This window comes from Oreochromis aureus, linkage group 15 (assembly GCF_013358895.1).
Source record: "Oreochromis aureus strain Israel breed Guangdong linkage group 15, ZZ_aureus, whole genome shotgun sequence".
In the NCBI taxonomy this organism is placed as follows: Eukaryota; Metazoa; Chordata; class Actinopteri; order Cichliformes; family Cichlidae; genus Oreochromis; species Oreochromis aureus.
In genome coordinates, this window is record NC_052956.1 from 13,095,083 (window position 1) to 13,122,468 (window position 27,386).

At 39.9% G+C, this 27,386-nt stretch overlaps 2 protein-coding genes across 4 annotated transcripts in view; both read left to right on the top strand.

The window, feature by feature from the left end:
- Positions 1-21,067, top strand: part of LOC116324162 (protein eva-1 homolog A) — a 75,763-nt gene extending 54,696 nt beyond the window's left edge. For 2 of the 3 annotated variants that reach the window (XM_039599368.1, XM_039599369.1), the window contains 3 exons: positions 14,724-14,858; positions 17,640-17,822; positions 19,037-21,067. In XM_039599368.1, the coding sequence (XP_039455302.1) occupies positions 14,724-14,858; positions 17,640-17,822; positions 19,037-19,416 (698 nt within the window). In that variant the 3' untranslated portion in view covers positions 19,417-21,067. Of the gene's footprint in view, positions 1-12,687; positions 12,799-14,723; positions 14,859-17,639; positions 17,823-19,036 lie in introns of those variants that run through there. The other variant, XM_039599370.1, reaches the window with a different exon arrangement.
- Positions 21,068-21,653: 586 nt separating this feature from the next.
- efhc1 (EF-hand domain (C-terminal) containing 1) lies at positions 21,654-27,165 on the top strand. Its single transcript, XM_031744760.2, has 9 exons — positions 21,654-21,886; positions 23,633-23,854; positions 23,938-24,225; positions 24,331-24,480; positions 24,715-24,901; positions 25,193-25,419; positions 25,922-26,062; positions 26,333-26,546; positions 26,761-27,165. Exons 1-9 carry the CDS (start codon positions 21,821-21,823, stop codon positions 26,940-26,942), a joined length of 1,677 nt encoding a protein of 558 aa, XP_031600620.2. The 5' UTR covers positions 21,654-21,820; the 3' UTR covers positions 26,943-27,165.
- The last annotated feature ends 221 nt before the right edge of the window (positions 27,166-27,386 follow it).

A 27,386-nucleotide genomic window follows, 5' to 3' on the forward strand; every position in this document is an offset into this window, starting at 1 on the left:
AATTCATTTTCTTTATACCATATACCATATATTTAACTTCTGGTGCCTCTTCAAAAATAGATTTTAATCTCAATCACACTTTCATATGAATAAATAAAGGATAATGGGGTTGATTTTAGATGCAACACTTGACAGCAATATTATTGCTTGTAGGCTTAAAATATATTTTCACTCTGTGGGATGTATCCCAAAGTCTTTCTTAAATAGCCTACAGGCTCTGAGCCTCAGCCTAGCCCAGTACAGTAGAACCATGCTGCGCTGTTATTTAAAAATCTGCCACAGAACTCCAGCACTCTGATCTTGAGCCAGAACCCGCTGATCTACGCTCCAAACACCACCATGGCCTCACTCTTCCTTTCCCTTCCAGCTGAGGATGAAGGGATGATGGAAGGAGGGATGGTGAGAGAAAAGGAGGGAGGGAGGCATTCTCTTTCTGGCCTTCTTTGGCATGCTTTTTTTCTCCTTTTTTCCCAGCAGCCCATCTGTTTCCTGTCTGCAACATGACACCAGTGCCCGATTAGGTTCTGCTACTCTTGAGGTGTGTGTGTGTGTGTGTGTGTGCGTGCACGTGTGCTATTGGAGGGATTATGATTGGCTGCCATACACCTAGTCATTTATGTTGGTACAAACTGGCCCATGTGGTTGCATGTGATCCAAATGTGATATAATAGCATTGCTAAAAATGTGTGGGAACCTCTGACTTCTGTCACTGAATCGTATTGAGCATGCTCAGTGGCTGATATATTGTAATAATGCATTATTTCACTCTTTTCACGCTTGTTTTCGTTAAAAAGTGAGGATGTTATTCAGATAAAAATATCAGTACACTAAGCACTCAGTGCAGAAAAGAAATGCACATTTTGAGCTGTCATTCGGGTATATGCTGTGGCTAAAATGGCTGTTTTCTCAGTCTGGCCAGTGTTTGGATCTTGGCTCTTATAACAGTAACAGAGCTGTGTGGATTAGCCGAGATAATCCCCACTCTGTTCTTCTTCACTCTCTATGGCAGCAAAACTGGGAAAGTGAAAATGTATCAAATGGACATCTTGTACATCAGCTCAAAGTACCCTTCCCTTTTTGTTGCATGTCTTTCACTTTTTCACTGGTTTTTCCCTGTCTAACCCTGTCCGATGGGGATTTTCCACACTTAGGCCCACACTGAAAAGCTGGACGCTCCGCTCTCCGCTTTCCGTGTTTGTTTTTAATTGACGCACATAAAGACGTCCGTCAGCTGAGGCCAAGCCAGACCTCCAAGTTGTGTTTGGCAAGGCCTGAGTGGATGCACTGGATCCAGGGCTCCGTAGGTCTAGTTATAGCCTTCTCCAAACCAGACAGATTGTGGGATGCTCCTTTATATAATCTAAGATTTTGGTAGCTGGGCTAATAGAGGGAAACACTCATCAGGTCTCTGTTGTCATAGTCCTTGACACATTAAAATAGAGTGAAGTACCAATTCAGAAGTGTCAGGAAGTTGATTGACTGTAAAGAAGCCGGTGAATAATTTGGTAAAGCGGTGGAGACAGAAAAGCTCTAGGATCTGTTATGGATAAATGAATGAAATAATGTTCTACTATGTAGATACAACAGTAAAAAAATACATTGAGAGAAACATAAAAATGCATTAAAAAATGCGAGCCTCTTTAAAAATCTTATAGACAGCCACATGTTCTGTGTTTTGATCACATGATTTCTGCTCTGGCAGAGTTAATATGACAGTTGCCCTATAAAGGTCAGGGCTGGTGAGCTCGTGGGTGGTCTTCTACTGCCTTTGGCTCCTCATACTGCTGCTAGCTAACTCTACAAGAGCATTTAACAAACGTCTACATTAAAATGCCCAACTCATAAAATGTTACTTAAAAATTGTCAAGGCTGTAAAATTAAGAAAACATTATTACTCACTTTAATAAATTCAGATAAACTCATTAGCATATGCTTACTTTCATTTAAGTGATAGTTGAAATCATTCTCACATCTGCTGGTTAAATGTGCTTACAGAGCAGTAAGAATGTTAGTGTGGTATAAAGACAGGAAACCAGTCAAAATAACTCTTTTGACTCACCTACCTACAAAGCTAACTCATTAGCATAATTTATGAGAAATGATCAGTTTCTTTTCTCTTCTTGTTTTTCTTTCTCTGCTGTTCTTAAAGGTCAACAGCTCAATGTGCTCAAAGGATGTTCTCCATTGTGTGTGTGTGTGTGAGTTAGTGTTAAGTGTTGACACATGTGTCAGGATATGTTTGTGTCTCCCTTCTGTTAAATAAGCACCACACCCCCTGCAGAATCCCTTTTTTGTTGATACCCTTCTTACTGGTCACAGTGCATTTTCTAACTCCACAGCTGTTCCACTTCTTTTTAGCGGTTCTACAACGTTTTGTTACAGGAAAGATTCATAACACAGTGTGAATTAAACTGCACAGATCTTCTCATCTGACAAGGAGCTGAAATATTGCTTTCAGTCTTAGTATTTAGTACTGTATGTTAGGTCAACTGCCTTTTGCTAGTAACTCTATCCTTTAGCATTACTACACTATTATCATTCTCCCATTATCTGCTCCCTGAGATCTCTTCAAATGTACATGTCTTAATTATTTAAAGTCATAACAAAGCTTGTTTTAAAATAAAGAGAAAATTGATGTTTCATAACTAATATATTTCCATCCAAATACTGACACAACTTTTTTTAGTAAAAACCTCAGACCCTATTGGGGAGATGACTGGTAAAAATTATAATTGTAATAACTTCCCTTTCTTCTCTTTTTTATTAAAGCAGTGAACATCAGTGCCAGAATCTTTTGAAACTTAGCTCACCTCCTCTGCTTACTGTTCTGGACTTTCTACATTAGCTTACAAGAACTGATGTTTGTGATTTAAAATATGAAGATATCCTCCAGCCCCCATTGTTAGGAGTCTTGCAAACTATTGGCTCTACTGTAGCTATTAAAAATACTAATTTGTCTTTTGGATGACTTACAATGTACCCCATTTTGAAGAAACCAAACCTAGATCCTGCTGTCCGTAAGATCTATATTTTAAATCCCTTTTTAATCTTAGTTCTGTTAAGGATATACTGTATACTATAGAGACACAGTTTCTACCACAGCTGTCAGTCAGAGCAGTTAAACTACTCTTCTTAGACTATTAAATGACCTGCAGTGCCCTTGGGCGCAGGTGATTTCTCTGTTTTAGTATTAAACATCAAGCGCTAATTAAGAGGCTACATGAATTTCTGCCTGTGTTGGACTCTAATGTCAAATTTGTGATCTGTGGTGCCCCACAGGGTGTGGTTCTGGGACCCCTGTAGTTCATTTTATATCTGTTACATTTAAGACAGATACATTGAAGAGAGTTTTAACATTAGATATCACTTATTCACCATGATGTCCAGCTTTATTTTTCCTTCAGTCCATATGTGGTTAATAAGTTAATTATTTATATGACTAATGAGCTGCCTACAGGCTATCAGTGAAATAAAAATACAGCTCAGTGCGACAGTTTCTAGACGCTGGCCCAGACAATGTACCTCTCAGGTACATTGGAATAGTATAGACACCCTCTGTACTATTCCTTTATTTAATTAATCATTATTTAATCTACTAACTGTTAGATTAAATAAACGTAATCTAAAGGGTATTTTCAATCAGTTCCTGCCCTTCAACACCCATGTGAAACAGCTCTTTTAACCTAATTTTATTACGTCTTAGAAATATTAGTGAATTCAGATCCATATTCTCTATAGTGGAGCTGGAGATTCATCTATGCATTCATCTCATCTTGTATTGACTTCCACAACTCACTGTCAAAAGCCTGCCATAAGACATATGCGTAAACTCTGGCAGTGTCTTTAAATGTGCGAGTTCTATGCAATGTAGATTCTGTCCTTTAATTCTTGTACTACTCTGAACTCTGTTTCATTTTGTGTGCAGTTTTTGCCCTGTAGAATTTTTCTTTGTTGTTTTACATTTGTAGTCTTTTATCTTCTGTCCTCTTTAATTCTCTCTGTCATTTTGGTATTTTCGTAAATGCTTTTCTGTAAAGCACTTTGACTCCTGTGTGAAATGCTATATAAATAAATGATGCTTGCTAGCTTGACTGTACACTACAGTACAGAGGGGTACTTTGCTTTAATGTACTCAGTAATTTGCTGCCAACTACAAAGGCCAGTGTACATTGCCTTCTAGATATTTGGGCAGATAAAACCTTCGGGACCTCCTTCCTCTGTTACCCTGTGTAAACTATTCAGATCCACATTTGTGCTGTAGAATTTGATTGGTGTGTCAACAGAGTTTTATGTGCATTTACCCTCCTCCACAGGCCTGAATGCACATTTGAATTGTGTGTGTGTTTGTCCTTATAAAGAATATGTCTAAGAGAGAGAGACAAGGATTTAAAAGATAGTTTATCATGTTATAACCCCATGAGCTCCCTTTCATCATCTAAGCACATGCTGGCTACATGCTGGATCTCTAACGTCCGCCAGGCACTTCAGCCACGGCAGCAGGTGTTTATTTTAAAGACTGCTGTAAAAGTGTCTCTGGCTGCCTCTGTGTCTGTCACTCCTCTCTCTCTGATGGCCTCTTGTTCTCTGTCTGTCTGCTCTCTCTTACCCCTGAGGCCATGTATATGCATCTGCTTTTAAAGACCGTGATCTAGGTTGACACAGGCAAAACGAGTCAGGAAACACACACACAAATACAGGCAGCAACACAAATAGATAACCAACTGTACTCAAAAAGCATCTGCAATGGGGATGGAGTGCCAAAGCTTTGAGGCCTCATAGGACACATGTTTGCAACAACTGAATTTGAGATTGTATATATAAGAAACCCAAATGCAGTAATGCATGTGCTCCCCTGTGAAAATGCCAAGAAAACTAAAAACTAGCAGATAAAGGAAATGTTTTTAGCAGTTCTGCTCATCTTTTCCTATCTCGTCTCCCCTCCCTCCTCTTGATCACAAGCAGCTGTTGAGGGCAGTCTGCGATAGAAGTTGCCTCCTAAAATCTATTTTTGGAACTGATTCTAATAATAGTCCATATTAAAATAGTGTCAAAACTCCCCTTAGGTGGGAGACATTGGGCAAGTGTATGGGTGGGTTATAGAGCCTCTACTTTTTGGTATTAACCAAAATTTGTTAATGTACCTATTTAAAAAGGTGTCCGTAGCCAGTTCTAGACAGTATTTGATGATAGCAACATTTCTAATTGGCTTCTGTGTCAACCAAAGTGTAATGTTAGAGAACTGTTTTCAAAAGATTTTCAAACAATACCCAGCTCACACCCTGCATTTTGGTAGTAGACTAAACGAACCGTGTGTAGTCTCATCCATTTGTGTGTGCAGTGTGCATTTGTCATGATAAGACCGATGACGGACTCAGGCTGACCCAGACCTCACTGTTATTATTGCTGTGCAGGCCTGACCACTAATATAGCCCAGCGCTCTGTCAGCACATGGAGAAAAAAATACGGCTCATGTATTTAAATACACGAGAGCAAGTCAACTCCCACGCTTCAATTTAAGCACGATGGTGCTTAAGTTATCATTAGGTTTTTGTCTCTGGAATACAGAAGGCTATTACTTTGTCTGAAAGCTGTCAGTTATGATTCACTCTCACTTTGGGTTTGTGTAATTACCTGACAATGACAGGGCACAGGAGCACATATGATAGACAAGTGCTATATGAGGCAGGTGGTAGTGTTTAAACAGACTGATAAAGAGGGAAGAATCGAGTGAGATGGTCTAAATCAAATCACAGAGCATGTAATGAAACACAGATGCTGAAACTTTTGTGTTATGCGGTTATGAGTGTGTATTCCATTGTTTAGAACAACGGGCTGTAATGTAATTTAGTCCATTCTAGTGTTTACTGAAAAGACTGTGTGTTATACAAAGGTCTTAAACACTGCAATTGACTGTGAGGTTATACTGTCACAGGGTCTTAACTGTCTTTTCTCACAATTGCTACGTTAACTTGCTAAATTGTATAGTTCTTCTACTCTGAAGCTGAGGCTTTGCACTGATTTTATAAACAAGAAAAGCATTAATCTATTACTCTGTTGAGAAAAAGTGTGACCACAGTTTGGATTGACAGCAGCACACAATTGGATCATACCTTTAAAGCATTAATGACAGAACCATACTATCTTTGTACCCACTGCTCTCTGTTTGCTCCTTAGCTTAATGGAGTTCAATGAGACCTATTCAATGCCGACTTCAGTCAATCTTTGAGAATTCGTCTTTGGTGTGAAGGAGTGTCTGTCTAACTTTTACTGTTACTTGCATCTCATCCACTTTTATTATTCCTTATTTTTAAATTGTTTAATTTAAAATTAACCTCTTATGCATTGTGTCATATATACACTGACCAGACACTTCACTAGGTACATCTTGCTAGAACCACGTTTGAACACCACCTCAGAACTGATTTAATGCTTCATGGCATAGATTCAACAAGATGATAGATGCGTTGCTCATCGATATTTGATAGAATCACAGAGTTGTTGCAGATTTGTTGGTCGCACAGCCCTGATAAGAATCTTGATTCCACATCCACATCCAAAAGGTGCTTTATTGGACTGAAATCTGGTGACTGTGGAGGCCGTTTGAGTACAGTGAAGTCATTGTCATGTACAAGAAACCAGTTTGTTGATTTGAGCTTTGTGACATGGTGCATTATGTTTTTTATGGAAGCATCCAACAGAAGATGGGTGCACTCTAGTGTTCAAACAATGCTCAACTGTTATTAAGGGGCGTGCCAAGAAAATATCATCCACATCATTGAACCACCAAAACTGGCTGAATCTGTTGATAGAACGCAGGACTGATTCATGCTTTCATGTCGTTTACACCAACTACATGACCCTACCATCCAAATGTCAGTGCAGAAATCAGACTCATCTCTTCAGGCAAAGTTTTACCACTCTTGGTCCAATTTTGGACTGGAAAAATGGATTGTAGCTTTAGTTTCCTGGTCTTAGCTGACAAGAGTGGACCATGGTATAGTCTTCTGCTGCTGTAGCCCATCTGCTTTAAGGTTTCACATGTTGTGTTCAGCAATGCTGTGATGAGTGGTTTGAGTTACTGTTGCTTTCCTATCAGATAGAAGCAATTTGGCCATTCTCCTCTGACCTGGGGCGTCAACAAAGCGTTTTTGCACAGAGAAAACCTGCTCACTGGATATTTTCTCTTTTTTGGACCATTCTCTTTAAACCCTAGAGATGGTTGTATGAGAAAATCCTAGTATATCAGATGAGCCCATCTGGCACCAACAACAATGGCACATTCAAAGCCTCATAAAACACGTTGCTTCGACACTCTAATGCTCAGCTAGAACTTCAGCAGGTTGCCTTGACCTTGTCTACATGCCAAAATTCACTGATTGCCTATTTGTTTTGAGGCGCAGGTGTACCTAATAAAGTGGCTTGTGAGTGTCAGTTATAGTGTTACAATGATTAATTCTTATTATATTAGGTCATCCAAAAGCTCAGGCTTAAGGTTGCTCTAAATGCTCTGTTTCAGCCAGCTCCACACACCTGCTCCCCAGTCCTTTTGTTTGCAAAGGGGAGCCAATCAGAAGAAAGCTGACTTATGTGGAGGGTACCCTTAAAGAGAGAGCAGCTCATCGTCATTATCCACTCTTAGTTGTTGATCCTATTATATCACTGACAAAAACGTTGGCTTATTACTGATGGCATATATTCTGTTTAGGCAGGCTTACAGATCATTCCTCCATGAACAGATGGCAAGGAGGGAGCTGAAGTGGAAAATTAAAGTAATTTAATTGAGCGTTTCACGTCAGTATGAATGATATTGGCATTAACTTGTCTTTTTGTCACTTTAGAGCTCAGTCTGTCACTGCTAATTTAAAGCCTAATGAAGTCTTTTGTTCAGGCGTGCAAGAGACTGAGCGAGAATGAAAGAATGTGGACTGCCAACATGCTTAGTAACTGCCAACCTTTAATAAAGTTGACTAAACAGTGCACAAAGACTTACACTGATTCATTTGTATATGACAAGGCATTATTAAATATGATCCTAATTTTGCGTAGTAGCATCACAGTTTATCTTTCATCGAAGTAGCAGGTCCCCAGTAGACTTCATGTTGCCAAGTGTTGATTTTATTAACTGCTTTGCACAGCCAGTTGTTGCTTGAAGCTAAAGATAGCACCATTGTTTAGATCAGCCTTGACATATGTTGGAACATGCTTGTTGAAAGTTGTTGCCTTTATTTCTGTCACGTCGGGTTTGTAGACGGCACGTCTATTTCACAACAGTTTTTTCCCTCTCTGCTTTGTTTCAGTAACTCACGCCCTCTGTCCTGTATGCAAAAGGACTATGTCATTTGCTGGTCTCATCAGCCCTCTGCACACTAAAAACCCAGTATCCCATTACCTCACAACACTGACATGAAGGAGTGCGTTTAGGCGGGTGGCTTGATTTGATGATTCAGCGCTGGTCTCATCCTTGTTTGCCCAGTGGAACATCAGATAATGCTGAGCTTTTGCTGATCTCTAGTGTGGCCTGACTCTCCCACATCCAGCCACTAAAGATTTGATAGTAGCAGAGTGTTAGGTATGTAAAGAAAGTGGGTGGGAGAGATGGTCATTTAAGTACACTTCCAGCATTAAAAATGTGTTCTGGATAGGAGTTATAAATGGAGAAATATGTCATGTTAACATAGCAGGAGACACAAGTTGGGCTGTCTTTGCTTCATATTTAGGCTGAATGGATTTGTTCAGTGCCTACTTTTTTATGTATGCTTAAAACTCGGAGTGAGGTCATGGGTGAAGATATAAACTCTAGCATGTGTCTGTGTGGGGTCTGAGGGGATAGCGCCACAGCTGAGTGATTTTCTCACTGATTGTTATGACCCCCGCGCTGTCAACAGAGCATCTATTTCTATCTCTGAATCTGTGTGGATGATGCCAACTGTGTGTGTGGACTGTTTAAATACCCCACACAGCTGGGATTTGGAAGTTTAACCAATGGTTGTGGTGAAGTGAGAGTGTTCATGTTGAGGTCCCATGCCGGGGCATCTGTGTGTATGTGTGTTTGCATACATTAGCATTTGTGGGTATCTCACAGCAGAGGGATGTGTGTTATCCATTAAAGTAAATGGGGAAAAATTCTACGCAGGGTTTGAGGGTTTGAGCTGTTCCACTCTCTCCATTCTGGAATGCATTCCCAACCCACAGTATCCTGACTCTGGATGCTTTTAGACTGCATCACCTTCATAATGGGTCTTACACGGACTGCATACCTGCATTACTGCATATTAGAAAAGCTTCATCAGGACATGGCCTTTGTTTATTTCGAGCTTTAACAATCCACACTGACAAGATAACTTGACGCAACTTTTTGCATTATTCATTTAAGCATCTGAGCCAAAACATAAAGCAGAAAAGGTTTCTCCACCCCCCCAAGATGTGAGGCTTGATTCTCAAATTTTCTCAAAGTTTTTTCAAATTAATCTCATTTTTTAAATATTTTTCAATAAATACATGCAGTAATTTATTAAAACATCTGAAAGCGTACATGGAGATAAAGTACATGAGGCAAAATTCTAACAAGCTTCCAGAGGGACAATAAAAGCTCTTCTTTGGATGTTGCCTGCCTTTTGTCGCGTTCTCTTTAAAGATGTTCCAATACTGCTTACTCAGTGTCAAGGTCTGGGGTCTCAGGAGGGTAATCCATGATTGATAGTGTTCGACAGTGTGTTTTCCTATGCACGTATGCCTTTACTGCATCAGCAATATGTTTGAGGATGTTTGTCATGCTCAGAAATTAAGTCATTGCCAATTAGATGCTTTCCAAATGATGCTGCATGTTGGATCAAAATCTGACAGCACTTTTCAATCAGTTTTGGCAAGATCCCCAAAAGCATTGGCTGAAATTCAGCCCCAAACCATGACAGAGCCTCCAGTGTGTAGGTGCCTTTTTTGCTTGAATGATTCATAGGTCATGTTAGGTGGCCTTACAAACAAATAAAATACCCCAGTCACAAAGAAGGACTAGATTGAAAATGAGTGAAAAGGAAAAAGAAAAACCAAAGAAAAACTTTGAAAGACATTTAGAAAGACTCAAGAATTACTGATCAAGACTACTTAAAAAAAGTACAAGTATGGCTCCTTGGCAGCAAAATAATGACTTTTTAAGCACAGTCACAAAGTAAAGTTTAACATCTGTGTGTTCTGTATTTTCCATTTCAGTATTTCACAGGTGTGGGAGGCAAAAAGTGGTTGTTTTGTGAAAACGAACGTCTTTGAGCTCATGTAGCATAAAAATGTAAATTTACAGCTATGCTGATCTAGAAAGTAAATGTAAGACTTACAGCATGCATCATAAAACAGTCAAGTTGTATAAATTTGATACCATTTATATTTAATGAACTAAAACCACTGGCATTCTCCTTTATGGATACCACAGTCTCATTGTGCAGTATTTTTGTACACACATGCATGTACACTACTACTAAACCTAATGGAGTAATATAAGTAATTTGGGTTCCCCAAACTCACATAAAAATGGAGCAGAACCAGGAAAGGTCCTCGGTGTAGACCACCAGTCCCTTGGTAGAGTTCACATTACTGGTGCAAAAGCTGGTCTACTTTGTATACATAAGACAAGAATGAGTGTGTTAATCATGCTCACCGACACACGTGCTCTCAGTCATGCAGGCACGGGGATATTTAGAGAAAAAAAACATAAATTTTCACTGTGTGAGGTCGAAGTAGTGCATTTGGGAGATGAACATGGCTGTAAGACCCCAGCTTTGTATTACACTTATGCACTTATGTTGTTTTATACCATTCTTATCTGAAAAATGCAAAATCATTCTGCATATTGAATACTGTCAGCCTCCCACACTGCTATTAAATGTGCTCTCTCTCTCTCTCTCTCTCTCTCACACACACACACACACACACACACACACACACACACACACACACACACACACACACACACACACACACACACACACACACACACACACACACACACACAGTGATACCCAAGCCCAATAAGCTGCTGTCAGCTGGATGGTGTTAGAGTGTTACGCTGTGGGTTGGAGAGAAAGAGCAAAGGGAGGGAGAGGAGGAATGCAATCTCAACACCTTCAGCTTCTGCCCTATTCACCTTGCATGTTATTTTGCAGGAATGCCATTAGCTAAGTGAAAAATGACTGTGTGTGTGTATGTGTATGAGTTGGTGGATGGCTTCATGAGTGTGTGCATGCAGATGTCTGTCTGCATGCCTGCCTGTGAGACTTGAAAGGATGTAATAGAACATTAAAAGCATTTTGTGAATCTGAGTGTCCATAAACATTGATTTAAGTTTTTTGAGGCACTGCCTTTATGTGTGTATCAAGTGAAAGTGGAGCCTTAACCAGCACTTTAATGTCTTAGATTAAGTTGGCACTGGCTGTGTGCTGATGAAAACCAGACGTTTTTGCTCAGACTTCCTACACACATGCACACGTGTGCGTGCACATTGTGTCAGTGGACTGGTTCTTTTGAAGAGTCCATTTAAGAAAAATGTATTACCCAATCTGTTATGTGTTTTGCCATCTAACCGCATGCATTATCCATTATACAACAGATTAAAGAGTCGAGCTATTTTTGAAATGATAAATATCTCATTTGAAACAAACTCTGGAAGTTTCTGACACGGGAAACGACTCCCATCTCTATGCAATGTCTCGATGTCTATTTTACAGTTTCTTGCGCTCATTTTTGGGGTCAAATTTTAAACGGCTGAAGCTGACCAACCATCAAGGATGCCCTTAAACAATACCTCAAACATCTAGTCTTCAGCAGTCTCCCGTGTAAACCCATAAAGGCAAAAGTATGTGCAAATTATTGGCCGAGGCCTTTGAGATTTACTATGGTTTAATATTTCATTATATCCCCTCTGGCTTATAGGGCTTTGTCCCAAATGTGTTCTGCAATGGTCAGCATATGGCTCACAAACACAGACACATACAGACATGCACACACTCTCTGGCCTGCAGAGCCCAGTGAAAACAAAGCTGGGCTCTGCCAGTGTAAACACAGCCCATTGTTAAGGGCACTCTTTCCCGCCTCGTATCTTCGCTCCCTGTGGCGATCCAGGGCTCTGAGAGGTACCGTTCTGGGACAGATCCCATGTAGCAGAGTTATATTAAGAAGTTCGAGGACTCATTTGCTCCACATTTATGTGACCATGTCATTATAACGAAGGCTGGAGAGTGTGATTTATGTGCTTGGTTTCGCTCCCTTGCACTCCTCTGTCTCTCTTTTACTGATTTAGTTTAAATGCTTGGCTCCTTAAGCGTGGTTTGCGGTCGCTTATTTTGAGGGGTTTTAGTTTTTTGACACTTATTTTTAGAAAGGCAGCAGTCAATATACTATACTATACTGTACTGTTTTTTGCTAGGAAATAAATTGTACAGAAAAACTTGGCAGACTGTTGTTTTGGATGATTGATGGACTGTGTGTGCATGTGCATTGGCCAGGTAATGCATCTGATTACATAGTCTTTTGTTAGTGAAGAAAATGCATGTTTCACAGTGTGTATAAGTCACATTGTGCCCTCTTTCGGCTGTGACTCTGGTCCACATGTGCAGCCAATTAGGACCAATCAGAAGCCTATAATAAGGGCGTGGCATGGGACCACGGCAACATGGCAGGGGGGAGTTGTAAGCCCTGTGATTAGTGTCTCAGACTGATGAGAGGGAACAAGGGAACCTGCCAGGCCAAATCTCACTTCTTAATTTTGCTATTTTTTTTAATCTCCTCTTAGTTTGACCCAACCAAACCAGGGTAAATTTGGGCTTCTAAGTCTCATTTTTAAAAATCTTTTCTGTTGACAGATCGCACATGAGATAACACAATTACATAAAGTTTTTTACAGATATGAAAATCTCATTTTCACTTTTCTACTCAAGCATTCAAAGTGCTTTAAAAAACATTTTTCATTCACCATTCACACACAAATTCATACAAGTGCTTTCTATCTAACATTCACACATCAGGAGCAACACTGGTTTCAGTATGTTGCCCAAGAATATGTAAAAATACAAATATACATGTATGTTTATACAACTGGTGAGAAACTACGTTGCTAATGGTCTTCTTGAAACTGAAACAAAGATCAGAAATCATTTGCTACTTGTTACTTGATGTTGAGGAGGTTAAAGTCAGACCTGTTAGATCGAAGTCCTCTAGGAACAAGAGCTGGTGAAACTACTTTAAGTGCAGTCTTTAAACTGCTGTAAGAAAAACGTCTTTTTCACGTCTGTTGCTCTCTTTGTTTAATTGTCAGAAGTTAAAATGGTATAGATGGTATATTCTCTTATAATCTTCTAGCCTGCACAGTTTTGAAGTCCTTCAGATATTTGAGCCTTCACTGTTTTTAGTGTCTGCAGAAATACAAATTGAGTTAATCACTTAACCTCCTGCACAAGGAAATACTTCAGTCTTCTCCACATTCCCGTGTTGTCTCATTCTTCTTTGATGCACGGCACAAAACACAACCAAGTCAACCTTAAGAAAATGGTTTGCATATTAATTTTGGTCTTAAACACCATAAATGCATCCTGCAAAGTAGAGGCAACATACTGGTTTACTTAAGCAGCCATATCCTCCATCTTTATTTATTGCTTCTTCAAAGAGAGCTCTTTGTCTGCTTAATTGTCCTGTTGTGGAAGAACAGGTTTAGTAGGAAGATCATGTATCTGTGGCCACCAGCATTTCTTATCAGCCAGTACTGTCCAATAAGTCACAAAGAGTATAATTACACAAATTGTATCATAATGTGCATGTGCAATCTTTTCATCATTGCCTACAACTGGAAAAATGTGCACAAGCCAAAAGCAGCATCCAGTGCAACGGGGGAGTGTGGCCTGCTCTGCTCCTTCCTGTGCTTTGATTGGCTCTTGGATCACTGCCAAAATACGTCTCTGGTAATTTGATCAGCGTGTTTATCGTCGTCCTTTAAACAAATGCTGCATTTTTACCCCAATTTTCATGTCATAATTTTACTATTAGTACTGATGATCTCACGGGGAAAAAAAGCAGCAGATTTGTCTTTGTGGCCGTTGTTCGCAAACAGCAGTGAAAATGCAAGAATGACCAACAGCTGGACAGACAGTCATCTGTTCAGCTGTAAACTGTCAGCCAGGCTGACAGAGCGGACAAACACGGTGACCGGAGCATGGCTCGGCCTCCAAAACCACATGTGAGCCGGCAGGAATGTATAGCCCAGTAGGTTTGTGTCTGGGGAAAGAGTGAAACCTCCTTGACTAACAGGACACTGTTAGGTTGGGTGGTTGTGATGGCGGGGGCAGCGTAACTTTTGGGAACTTGCATGCATGGTCCGGAAGAGTGTGTGAATCATGGCCACAACGCTGTCTGACACTGTCAGTGACAGCATACTCTTGAGTATGTTTACCTTTGTTTGACTCCTAATGAAATGAGTCAGCAGTTGATGTGACTCTTAATCCTTATCAACAACAGCAACAGAAACAACAGACAGCTGTGTGCACTAGAGGGTAGAGAAGAAGATAGTTCTTACTAAAAACTGGTTGCTTTGAAAATATAATCCAGTATATTGCCTTACAAATACTGCATTGTCCTTTACCTCCTTTACCTGCAAATACTCCAATACTGCATTGTCTAATTATGCTCTGTTCTGTCTTTCATTTCCCTACAAACCCCTTCCTTGCTTTACTTCCTTCTCTTTGTAGTCCCAAAGAAGTTGCTCCACGAGCAGGGCCCCAGACCACCAGCCTACCACCCAGCACCCAGCGCCCATGACCCTAACATAGTGGGAGACAGCCCTCCTGAAGGGAACTCAGTCAAAAGCCCTGACACTGTTCCAGGTGAGACAAATGACAAATATAGTGTATAAGCTCATACACTGTCACCCCGCTCCCCCCACCCCCCATGAAATGCAGTTAACGCTAAACAGGTTTGAGGCCTCTTGAGCATCAGACCTTGATCTAATTCAGGTCTTAAGTCAGAGTGTGGTTGTGTGCATTTTCAAAGTAACACAAGTTCAACTGTTTCCATATGGATCCTTTCTGATTGATGGTACTCACAATATACTCCTTCCCAACAACCAATGATTGCACTGCATGTACAACAACCTAAGGCTTTCAAATTCCCAGAGAATGAATGACCAAGAACAACGGAATGAGAGAATGAAAAAGAATAGACGCCAGCAAGAAAGAAACTTAAACAAAGCTTTATTCATGAGCAATGGTGGCCTGCATCCAGCACACTAATTACTCTGCTAGGCTACTGTGCTGATTAGGAGGATAGAAGAATGAATGAGCAGTTAAGAGAGGTAGAGGACAGAAGACGTGTGCTGTAGCGCTGACGGTTCCTGATGCATGAATGTCTTCTCCTCATTGCCACGAATGTACGCACTGCTCATAAACTAACTCTGGAATAACCTTTCTCGTGAGATTGTGTGATAGCAGATAAAACATGGTGAAGAAGAGGTTTTCAAAAGAAATATTCAAGCAAATAAAGATGTGATTCACTGTAAATTCAGGTGCCTTGTTCTTCTTACTTTAGCATTTCTCTTTAGTTAATGTTAGGCTGCACAAAATGACAGGTATGTTGACATAGATTGAATCTTTTTGCTTGATCACCAAAGGTAGCCATGCAGACAGCAAAGGCTCCATGAAGTCACTGCCCTCTGCCAAAAAATAGTCCAGGAAGTGGCATAAAAACACTACTTACTGTATTTACTATATAACACAAGTGAGTACATGCATGATTGAAGAGGCAGATTTGAACTTTTAGACTAATGCACCACTAATAAACTACTTGTATCCATTTGTTTCCCATCATAAGCTAATAAGGATATTTATATTAATCATACATGGATTAATATCAATTTTCTCATCCAATTTTGATTTATCAGATTTTAAAAGCTTTGTGTGTTATACTACTGCCTTGATAAATTATGGCTTTTTCTGTCGCTGTTATCATATATTCCTCACTTTGTACACTTATGTGCTTGTTACTATAATACAGCAAAACTATGTGAAGACCATGATATCATAGCTTTTAGAGGAACACCATTATATAAACATGGATTTTGAATGCAGTCTTGTTTATTTCCTATCCTTGCAAAATTGGTTTTATGTGTACAAGTTAAAATACAACTTTGTAAACATCATATGGCACAAACACAAACACTGAACTTTTTATTGTCTCCATCTTTGGTTCCAGTTGCTTCTTGATGTGGCATTGCTGCTGTGCAGTTCACACAGATTACTTGACTTTTCTTTTTCCATTTATTTCATTGAAGTCGAGCTCTTTCTTTGACTCTTCGGTTAGTTTCCCTGTGCATTGCACGCCATGATCTTTGGTTGAATTCTCTGGGATGTCCAGTCCTGGTAAGCTTTTGGCGTTGCGTTAACACACACCTGAACACACTGGACCAACGAACTGACAACACTTTTGTTTTTATAGAGGTGCTAACACTTGCTCACTGTCAGTTAATGAAGTGCATTTGATTAGCAATATCTGGCTGGTATGTATCCTCTTATTGCCTAAAGAAGTAAGAAGGGTGTCTTTAGTTAGCCACAGGAATGCTAATCCTCTGAAGACAAATGTATTGTTTCATAGAGACAACAGTATAACAACAATGTATTTTATATTTTCATTGATAATGTGACAAAAGTTGTCTGTTTTCTGTAAGTTGAGACAGATTGCTGTTGAACGTTAGCTCATGTGTGCAACATAGCCGTAGGTCCAGGTGGAAGCATTTACCTCATCAGCGAGCACTTCCAGTATAAACTGCATTTATCAGATAAAGAGAGCCCGACACACCTTAGAGACTCTGCAATTAGAGGTCATTCCTGCGTGTGACAAATCACCAGAGTATGCTTACCTTCATTGACAAAAGAAATAAAGCATGTAAAAATGACTATGCAACCACACACACACAGAGAGCTCAGGTCACTAAACTAAATGCTTCTGTTTATTTTGACTGTTTGAGGTTTGGTTGCTTTTTTCAGTGGAGCTAAACTTGCAGTAGTTCCACCATACCCCATAAACAACTACGTCAGGTAAACTAAAGGCAGCTGTAACATGAGTATGAATCCCTGTAATTAATTCATGGCGCTCCTGTTTTCTCTCTCTTTCACACACTCTCTTTGCAGTGAGCGCACAACAAAACCCAGCTGGTAAACACTGAAAGAAGTGAAAAAAGAAAAATCTAGAGCAGGAAGTAGTCGTTCCCATCTATAAATAGAAAAATTTTTTCTAAGATTTTGGGAAGCTTTTGAAATGTCTCCAGAGTGCAAACTTTTCCATGTGGTTCTCTGTTAATGACCTGAGTCAGAATGAATTTAACCGAAAAGGATGTTGTGTTATCTTCTGAATCACAAAGCTCCCTGTGAATGTGTACGTGTGTGTGTGTGTGTCTTATGCGTGACGCATCTTTTTAGAAAATTTATGTGATAAAATCTTCCCCAAACCACTGTGAGACTGTAGGCGACTGAGACTGATGTCATTACAATGAATCAGCAACAGCAGATTCTGGATTTACTGTAAAAGCAGCACCATCATAATGTAACTGTACATGTAGCTGCTGTAAATTACTCATTGTGTACTCATGTTCTGTTAATTTACATTTTTTCCAGAAAGGAAGAAACCCAGGGAGACGAACGCCGACGAGGAAAAGGCTTTTGAAAACGGAAAAGGAGGAGAAGAAAGAGAAGAAAGTCCACTGCGTCCCCCGGACATGAATCCCGTCATCAACTCAACATCGAGTGGCAACATGGCCCTCATTAGTAACGCACTGGCAGCCTACACTTACATATCAGGTCGGGTAACATTGTTCTGAAATCTACTGTAACATCACATATATAGCGTAATGTCTGGCAGTTAGACTTTTAGAGATCTTAACTGCATCTGCTTAGGGAGTGGCCCCACAGTGTAAAGGTTAATGCATTCACCTTGCAGCTTGGATAAATGGGAGGGGTGCACCAGGAAGGGCATCCGGCGTAAAGTCTGTGCCGAATCGAAATATGCAGATCCAACCGCTGTGGCGTCCCCTCGGGAAATAAGGGGCGGACGAAAGAAACTTGATCTCTTTGGGAAAGAGATACAGTTCGCAAACAAAAAGGCTGGACCTCTGTGTTCAAGAGCATTATCAGCTCCTGGTTGCTTCTTGGCCCATGAGATTAGTGATCACGGGACTGCACTGCATGGATTGATGTGTGTAAAATCCCCGTTTCCCATTTCTTGTCACTAAAAGGTGGGTAAATGTGGGCCAGAGGATGTAAGCAGAGATAATGTCTCTATACATTACACAGTGTGGGTCACCTGCTCTAAGCAGCTGCTAAAACAGTCACTGAAATAGTTTGCCTGTTTCCTGCTATAAACAGTTTATACATAGTGAAATGTGCAGCACAGAAGGTCAAATAAATACACAAGGCATGCAGTGAACATGAGCTTAGGTGGTTAGTTATATCACTTAGCTTTTAGCTTTCTTTTAAGGTTTCCTCAGAATGCAAAAAAGGTTGCATGTTATGATTTCAAGAATTCTCAACGTCTTAATGGTACAAGAGAAATGAAATTGATTATATTAATGAACAATAATATAAACAGAAGTATCTGCAGCTAAGCTGGATGCAGAATGCAAATGCAAAGTACTTGCATGCAAAATGCAAGGAAGACATGAAGGATTCAAAGCTGAAAATGGCATTCATTCATTGAAAAGGGAGAGCTGTTCTCGTCTCGTGCAAATGGAGCTAGAGTCACTTTGGTTTTTTCAGTGGTGAAACACAGATCCCATCAGAGCTGTGACATCTGTTGAAGATGAAAACCAGGAGTAGCAGAATCTGTAAGACATCTTAACTAAACCAAGCCACGTGAACACTTGCTGTGCAGACAATGTTCATTACACTGAGTGAAACGCATCTGGCTAAACAGGTCAGGAAAAAATAAGAAACCCAGTGAGAAAGACTCAGCTTAGTGTTCGACACATTTTCCTCATAAAGTCAACTAACAAGTTCCAATTTCTCTTCTACAACAGACCACCCAGAGAGGGCTGCACTATTCTTTGTCTGCGGTGTGTGTTTGGGCCTCTTCCTCACCCTCTTCGCCCTGGTAGTACAGATCTCCTGTCGCACCGACTGCCAGCCCCGCCAGCGGCCTCCCGCCAAGAAACGACCGCGTCCTCCCGACTCATCCTCCGATTCCAGCGACTCGGACTCAGACTGGGACACCACCTCAGATCTGTCGGCGCGGAGACACCGGCGCTTTGAGCGTACGCTCAACATGAACGTGTTCACGTCGGCGGAGGAGCTGGAAAGAGCACAGAGGCTTGAGGAAAGGGAGCGAATCATCCGGGAGATCTGGATGAACGGACAGCCGGACATCCCAGGGACACGGAGCCTCAATCGATATTACTGAGGACTGCAGAGGAACGATTGATAGGCGGCTTACTTGACTCGAACAAAAATTTAGAACACACTTGGGTTGGAGTGGAAAGGGATAAGGCCTCGATGAAGCTTTATAAGCATGAATGCAAAAGCAGCTGGACTCATACTGATGAGAAAAGTGGAAGGTACTGCAGACTTTTAAAGAAAGTCCTCCTTCTCTGCTGATTTGCATATTCCTCTGGGTATCATAAGCTATTCCCCTTTTGAGTAAAACAATAAGCTCCCTTTCTGTATGGTAAGCTTACCTCTTGGCTGGAGGAAGCAAGAGGTGAAAGGCTGCACTGCCTTGCCCATGACCTCCGCAGGCCTTTTTGAAGTGGGGATTTATGGGTTAGCTGCCTTAGACATACATAGGCCTGCAGAGACTACATGGTGACTGAAGGACCAAGGCCTCAGACAGGTCTGTTTATACAGAACCCCAGGCAGCTGGAAGAGACTGTGACACTTACAGCTTTATGTTCTATACCCTCCAGTATTCAAGTGTGAACTTTAGCAGAGGGGTAGCATAAAGCAAGTGCACTTGACAATGTAAGATAATCTTTCCACAGTGAATAACCATGCTGCCTTTTGAGCTTTATAAAACCAAAAGATATTTTTGTGGGAATTCATCTCAGCCCTTCTGAAATATATTTTAAAATATTTAATAGTTTATTAATGTTGCGTATTTTTGTTGTCAAGTATGGTTTATTATGAGATATTTTTATACTTGGCGAAGGTTGTCTGGTCTAGCACCTCAGGGATGCAATCCTAGTGTTTCTGTGTTTGGTTGATGTTTTTTTTTTTTTTTTTTGGTTATTAAGAAGGGGATCGGCCCATTTAAACCGCTGTGCCAGCATTTAAAGAGAAGAACTAGAAATATCATATAAAGAGCCTCAAAGAGGTTTTAGTGATTTTAAACCTTATTTTTGATACAGTATGTTTAACTCACAGTGCAGTGCCTTTTCCAACTGTTACATCTCTTTGTCAGAAATGAAGCTGATGAGTCTCTCTGTAACTGGTCAAATTATTTATTGATTGGAAATCATAAATTCATCTCGTTGTATGCATATTCCCTTTGCTGAGGTGGACCATGTGTAAAAGCTGAATGCGTCTGTTAAACATTGCACTTCTCCCCAGATGTAAATGTGCATTACCAGTAAATGCCAATTTCTATCAGTGACTTTGCTACAAAATATTTTTATGGTCTTGTCTCATGACAGATGTGTGAATTTCAGGTCTTGCGCCATCCATGTATTCATTTCAAAGATGCTAAACAGATGCCTGTGGAAACCAGCGCTGCAGAAAGTGGCGAATCATTTCGCCACTTTAATCTTATAACCAGTTGACAGTCCAGTTCTGCTCGTGCTTCCCTGACTTCAAGCGTAGAGTTAGTTTTCATAAATCAGTTTGGTATTTTTCTGAGCATAATTAAAGAGTAAACAGGACATATTAAGGTCATCTTCACAACACTCCCTCCACCATACATACACCCTGCACTTCACCTAGTTTGTTTTTTGTTTTTTTTAAATAACAAAGATATTTGTTGTGTTTAATTTTGAATGGGATTAAAATGTGCCAATAACTGGTGACGTGAGAGACCAAAATATGACTCCTGTGCTTGGAATAAACTGTGTTAAAAAATACCATGTCTTTTTTTTTCCTTCTGCACTTTCTTCTGAAAAAACAAGCTGCAACTGTGTACATTGACCTATACTTTTGACTTTAAGACTATATTGTGAGACTCAGGAAAAAGAAGACGCTTTAGCCTAATTCAAGTACTGAGAATACAGGGAGTTCATAAATAATACTGATTTACACAAGGAGGCCATAAGACAGCATGAAGGAGAACTTGTGAGCCAGTGGCTCACTGGATCTGTAAGATTTGTTATTGAGCGCCACCTTGTGATGAAGACAGATCTCTACAGTGTGTTTTAATGCAGCACATAAGGAGTGAAGTTAGTGACTGCAAATCACTTTGGCTAGCTATACAAAGTCAGCACAACTATATAGATAAATGCATTTGTTTTAGTGGGTATAACATAAAAAAATACTGCATCAAATAAAAAAAATAGAAATTATAACAACTTAATATCATGTTATTATATTGTATTTTATTTTTGCCGTTTTTATTTCTTTGTTTCTGTGTTTGCCGCTGTGAATTTCAGTATTTCCTTGGGTTTTTACCGCGAATTTAATTTTGTTTTAGGAAATATTTGCTTTGTTTCCATTGAGACGCCCCTGTCGTTACCATGGATACCATAAACTTACCACGGTGAGAGCTCTCGTGCAATTTTACACACCAACGAAACCTGCTGTTAAATCCACAAATTACACAATTACCACTGCTAACATCTTGTGCAAAGGAGGAGATAAAAAAAAAAATATCAAGACTGGAAATGTCTTGTACCTGGAACAGCCACGGACTACCATTTTTACCGGGATATACATTTCGAGATGTGACGGTAAGAATATGATTAAACAAAACTATAGGGTTTGCTTAGTAGTTTGAAACATTAACGATTGACAGAGTTTTACTTCTTTTTTCTTCTTCTTTTTTTTAATATTTGTCGATTATTTTTTAATAATGCAGATGTCTTCTTACATTCCTCCACTAGTTAGGTTGTTTAAGTTGCTAAAGTACTTGCCAGCTCTCGAGTGACCTTTAAAACATCCCGGATGTTCTCTAAAGAGTCTTTGATAATTATTGGTTATTTTATAAGGTTATTTTATTTTACCAAGCCCTAATAAAAATGAACAGCAATGCTCTGAATCATAATAACACATAATTATTATTATTTTTTCATAAAATTAATAAATTCACTGTTGACAGTTAACACAGAGAGAATTTATCCCAGGATTGTTGCTATCTATTATTGCTATACTTTAGGGATGCTATTGTTATTTTGTCTTCCTACAGGCATAGCGCTCAATACTTGATCTACAGTACTGTTCAGTAGTCTTGAGCCACCCCTCGGAAATGAGAAATGGGTGCAAGAATGTATTGGAACATGTGCAAACATACATGGGAATACAGTACTGAAGGCAAAAACTGAGTTTGTACAATTCTAATCACCCTGAAAGTCAATATTTGGTCTGAGCACCTTTATTCTTCAACACAAACAGAACTCTTAGGCAACAATGCTTGTCATTTCTTTAAGTAGTGTTCGTGAATAGTTCCCCAGGCCTCTTGGGGGACATTTAAAAATCTTCTTTGGATTCTAGCTGCCTTTTGTTACATTAACAGGGGTGGTAGCTCAGGAGTTAGAGCAAGTCATCTACTAATTGGACAGTTAGTGGTTTGATCCCTGGCTACAAGTATGGCCAAATTTCCTTGGGTAAGATACTAACCCCAAGTTGCTCTCCAATGTGAGTGATTGGTTTATAAAAAGCACTTGGGTGAATGATGTTGGATTGTAGGGAGTAGAAAAATGCTATTTAAAGAATTATCAGAACATTGAGGTCTGGACTCTGGGGAGGCCAGTCTATCACTGATTGTGCTCCCTTGTGTGTTTTTCTATCCAGTTATGCCTTCACCGCATTGGAAGTGTGTTTTGGCAAAAAAAAAAAAAAAAAGGTTTCTGCAATTTTATGGATTGACATGATTGATCAAAATCGGTTCATAATTCAATTAATTTTGACACCGCTGTCTGAAATTCAGCCCCAAACCACGACAGACCTCCACTGTGTTTTGCTCACGGGTGCCTAATAAACTGTGTTTTCTGTGTTCTGTGTTAATGGGAACAGATGATGTGTTTTTGTGACAGTATACTAGTAAGATAACTAGAGATATATTTTTAGATTGTTATGTTGGAGTTTTCTGCTATGTGTAGACAACACTGGCTCATTGCTTGAGTTAGGTGTCTTTTTTAATGCTTCAGTCATTCATAGGTCAATGTCAAGTGGGTTAACAATTAAAGAATTCCTCTAAAAATGGTCAGGAACAAGGACTTGAATTAAAATCCTTGAAAAAGCAGCCAATAGAACAACGTTAAAAGACCTTAAGAAAGCCTGGAGAATTATTGGCTACTTGGAACAAAATATACACAATGGGTGGCTCAAGACTTGCACAGACTACTGTAACATTGGACAGAACACTCCCATATTGGTATTTAAGTGTAAACCGCATCAATTAGTGATAAGTGCTTCATGTAATTACATTTCTGTCTGTATTTACCTGAGCTAATTTATTTCTTCCTCTGTGTTTGCAGAAGTCAGCCTTCCATCGACCCCAAACTCTGAGCTATAGGAATGGCTATGCTCTGCCCCGACGTCCCACTGTGGGCATTGGCAACGACCCTCTTTTATCAGAGCAGCTCACTCAACAAGAGATTAGTGAGTTAGCCTTCGAGACACCTGACCTTACTTATGGCCCCTTTGCTAAAAGAGTACATGAAGACTTCCTCCCTGCTCATGTGGCCCTTGACAAGAAGGTTTGGTAACACCTATAGTTGTAAAACTCATAAAAACATAAAGGTTCTTCATCTGTTATTCATCACTACCACCTGTCTTGCAGGCGCTGCGCTACTATGGATATTTTATGGAGGCTATTTTGTATTCCCCTGAAGAAGAGTACCATGTGCGCCCTGTGGTAATTTACTATTACCTAGAGGATGACAGCATTTGCATTATCGAGCCCACAGTAGAGAACTCTGGGATACCACAGGGAAAGCGGATCAAACGCCACCAGTTGCCCAAGAATGAACGTGGAGAGCATTACCATTGGAAAGATCTCAACCTTGGTATGGACCTGGACGTGTATGGGGTCAAATACCGCATCACCCAGTGTGATACCTTTACTAAGGTACAACCTTATGTGTTTGAATGCTGTGGAAATGAAACTATGCATTAGAAGTCTGCTGTTATAAATACAGTTCCTGCGTGTTCTGATCTCTCATTCTTTGTACAGGAATTCATGGAAAGTGAAGGCATGATTGTAAATGACCCTGAGCCAATGCCAGCGGATCCTTACATCATGCGTCGTGAAAACCCTCCACCGTGTCACACTACACCTTCCACATTTGATAATTTGCACAAGTTTCTCAACATGGACCGCAAGGTAAATGAAATTCCGTCCTTTCCAAGCTGACTGTGTAACATTTATCACGTTTAGCACTGTCACATCACAGCAACGTCCAAGGTTTGAATCCACCAATCTTGATTTGTGTTAGAGTTCTAATAAGTGTTAGAAATTAAATTCCTGGATTGGGTATCCCTGCCATGAAATAAATGGCAGATATAATAGAGGCATGCCTGTATTTGTAGTTTCATTCTTCTACACTTTTTTGGTCAGGTGTTACGCTTCTTCGCTCTGTGGGATGATGCTGACTCTCTATATGGGGAGTCCAGGCCTGTTACCATTCACTATTACCTGGTGGATGATACAGTGGAGATCGCAGAGGTCCACCAACCAAACAGTGGCCGGGATCCCTTCCCCATCCTGATGCGGAGGCAGAGACTACCCAAAAAGATCAAATCAGGTTTCATACAGTACTGTGCGTTTGTTAAATGTGCATTTAACTGACTTGATTTGATACAGTGCAGTAAAGTGAGTTATGTCACCAGTTAATTTTTTTTTCTTTCCTACTTTATGTATGACATAAACGGCTTTATGAAATGATGACAAAAATGATGACATGTTATGTAAAAAGATTAATTACACTGGCTTCTACAAAGTACTCGGTTTTCTAGATACATCAAAAATACTGTGGGACTGTGATAATATTTTGTATATTTAATTTTTACATTGGTGTACTCTTGTTTATTTGTAGAGAACTTCCCCAGTGCAGTAATGGAGGTCTCAAAGGAAGAGGTGGATGAGTATTACTCCCCAAAAGACTTCCAGGTGGGTCAAAGGATGAAACTACTGGGGCGCAACTTCCTGCTTTATGACTGTGATGGCTTCACTAAAGAATATTACCAGAAGAACCACCCGGAAATGGAGATGAAGTCCATAGAGATACCAAAGAAGGCTGATATCCCTCAAGACAGGAAGAAGGTAAATTGAACTGTATATTTAACCTATTTTTGTTTTTTATGTTAGCAAAAATTTTATCTAAACTGAAGCCCATCCTGGAATGGGATTACACCATGATTATAAACTACATCCATCTGTGAATTTGACTTTCATGATGTCAGTGATACACCTGCATCTTACACAGTGATGACGCATCATACTGACAGAATCTGTCTACAGATAGTCATATAAACACTTGATAAAGCTCTAAAAACTACCTTTGAAGAGGTTCCTGCTATAGTAAGTGTCTCAAGGACCTAATTTTGCCATGACTGCATACACACAGACAGATTCAGAAGGTAATCTGTATCACTGAGGAGGCATGCTTTATACTGCTTTAAGCCAGACCAGTTCAAAGTGATAGGAAGGCAATAGTAGCTCAATTAAGCAGACGGACTACAGCAGCAGAAGTGTATATGTTTTTGTACATTATTACTTTGTGTCCATTTCCTTCTCTCTTTCTCCATGCTGTCCATTCTTACAGACAATTCCTCCCTACAATGGTTTTGGCTCACTTGAGGATTCTCTTCAGAATTGTTTGCGTCTGATTCCTGAGCCTCCCAAAGTGAACGTGGTAAAGATGCTAGAGAACAACCATAAAGTGTTGCGCTACAGTGCCAGACTGGTGAGCAACATTTAGCAGAGCATTTGTAGCAGTTTAAAAGAACTTGAAAAGAACCGAATCACTGAAAGTTACCTAAAGTAGACCATTTTAATGAGATTAAAAAAGCCAAGCCTTGCTCCTCATTCTGTAATGAGCAGGGTTTGCTCAGAAACACTGCAGATTAGAGATATTTTTACTCCTCAGTAAAAATTTATTTAAAAAGGGGTGATTATGCAAAAACGCTATTTTTATTTTTACACGTTGGTTAAGCCCGCCTATGTTGCATTCCAGGACTCCCAGAATCCTGAAGATGAAGACCGCCGTTTCATCCTGTCCTACTTCCTGTCCAATGACATGATCAGCATTTTTGAAAAGACCACACGCAACTCTGGTATCATTGGTGGAAAGTTTCTGGAAAAGTCCCGTGTGCCCAAGCCGGACTCTACTGTAGACAAACCTGCGTACTACTCACCTGCAGACTTCGCTATCGGGGCCACTGTGGAAGGTAACAGCTGAAATCCTATGTTAACCAGGACTGGGAAAACAAACATGCCACTATCCCAACTTTTTTTAAGCGGGTTTCTTACTTCAAATTGAAAATGATTATATATGCATTTTTGTACAGTAACATTTCTCAGTTATGACATTTTAAATGTTATCTGTAGTATAATATCAAGATTATAAAATTTACCTTTTCCCTTTTTTTTTCCCACTTTCAGTTTTTGGTCACCGCTTTGTGTTGACTGATGCCGACCACTACGTGCTCAGATACTTGGAGTCTAACTGGAGTGACATCCCTTCCAAGACGCTGGATTCTTTGCGGCAGAAGCTGGGTGTGGAAATTGAAACTACCCAGCCACCTGACCAAGATGGGAAAGACTATACCAGCCATTTAAACTAAATTATTTGTCAGTGATACCTTTGAGCAGGTATCTCTTTGGAAAAAAACAGATGCTAATTAGTTCATGCTCATCCTAATTGCCCCCCCCCCTTCTCATTATCAGGTGAAGCAACAGGGCAGTCTCTTTGATGTGAAGAATTTCCTTATTTCAGAGTTCTTCTTCTGCAATAAATCTACTGTAAATCAAAGCCTTTACTAAAATTTCCTTGACAATTAAACAATAAACATGACACCTTTCAAGTGATACCTTACATTGAGACAAATGATAAATACAGCGACCTTTTGTTGTTGCTTTAAAATTAACCTTATGGCGTCTCTGATGAGGAGACTTCAAATTTGTCCATTCACACACCATAAATTCCAACAAGTGATTCTTTTTTTTGTAGTTTTTTTGTTTTAAACACGTGGTGCATAAAATGTAAACCAGCTGAAAAGACCTCAGAT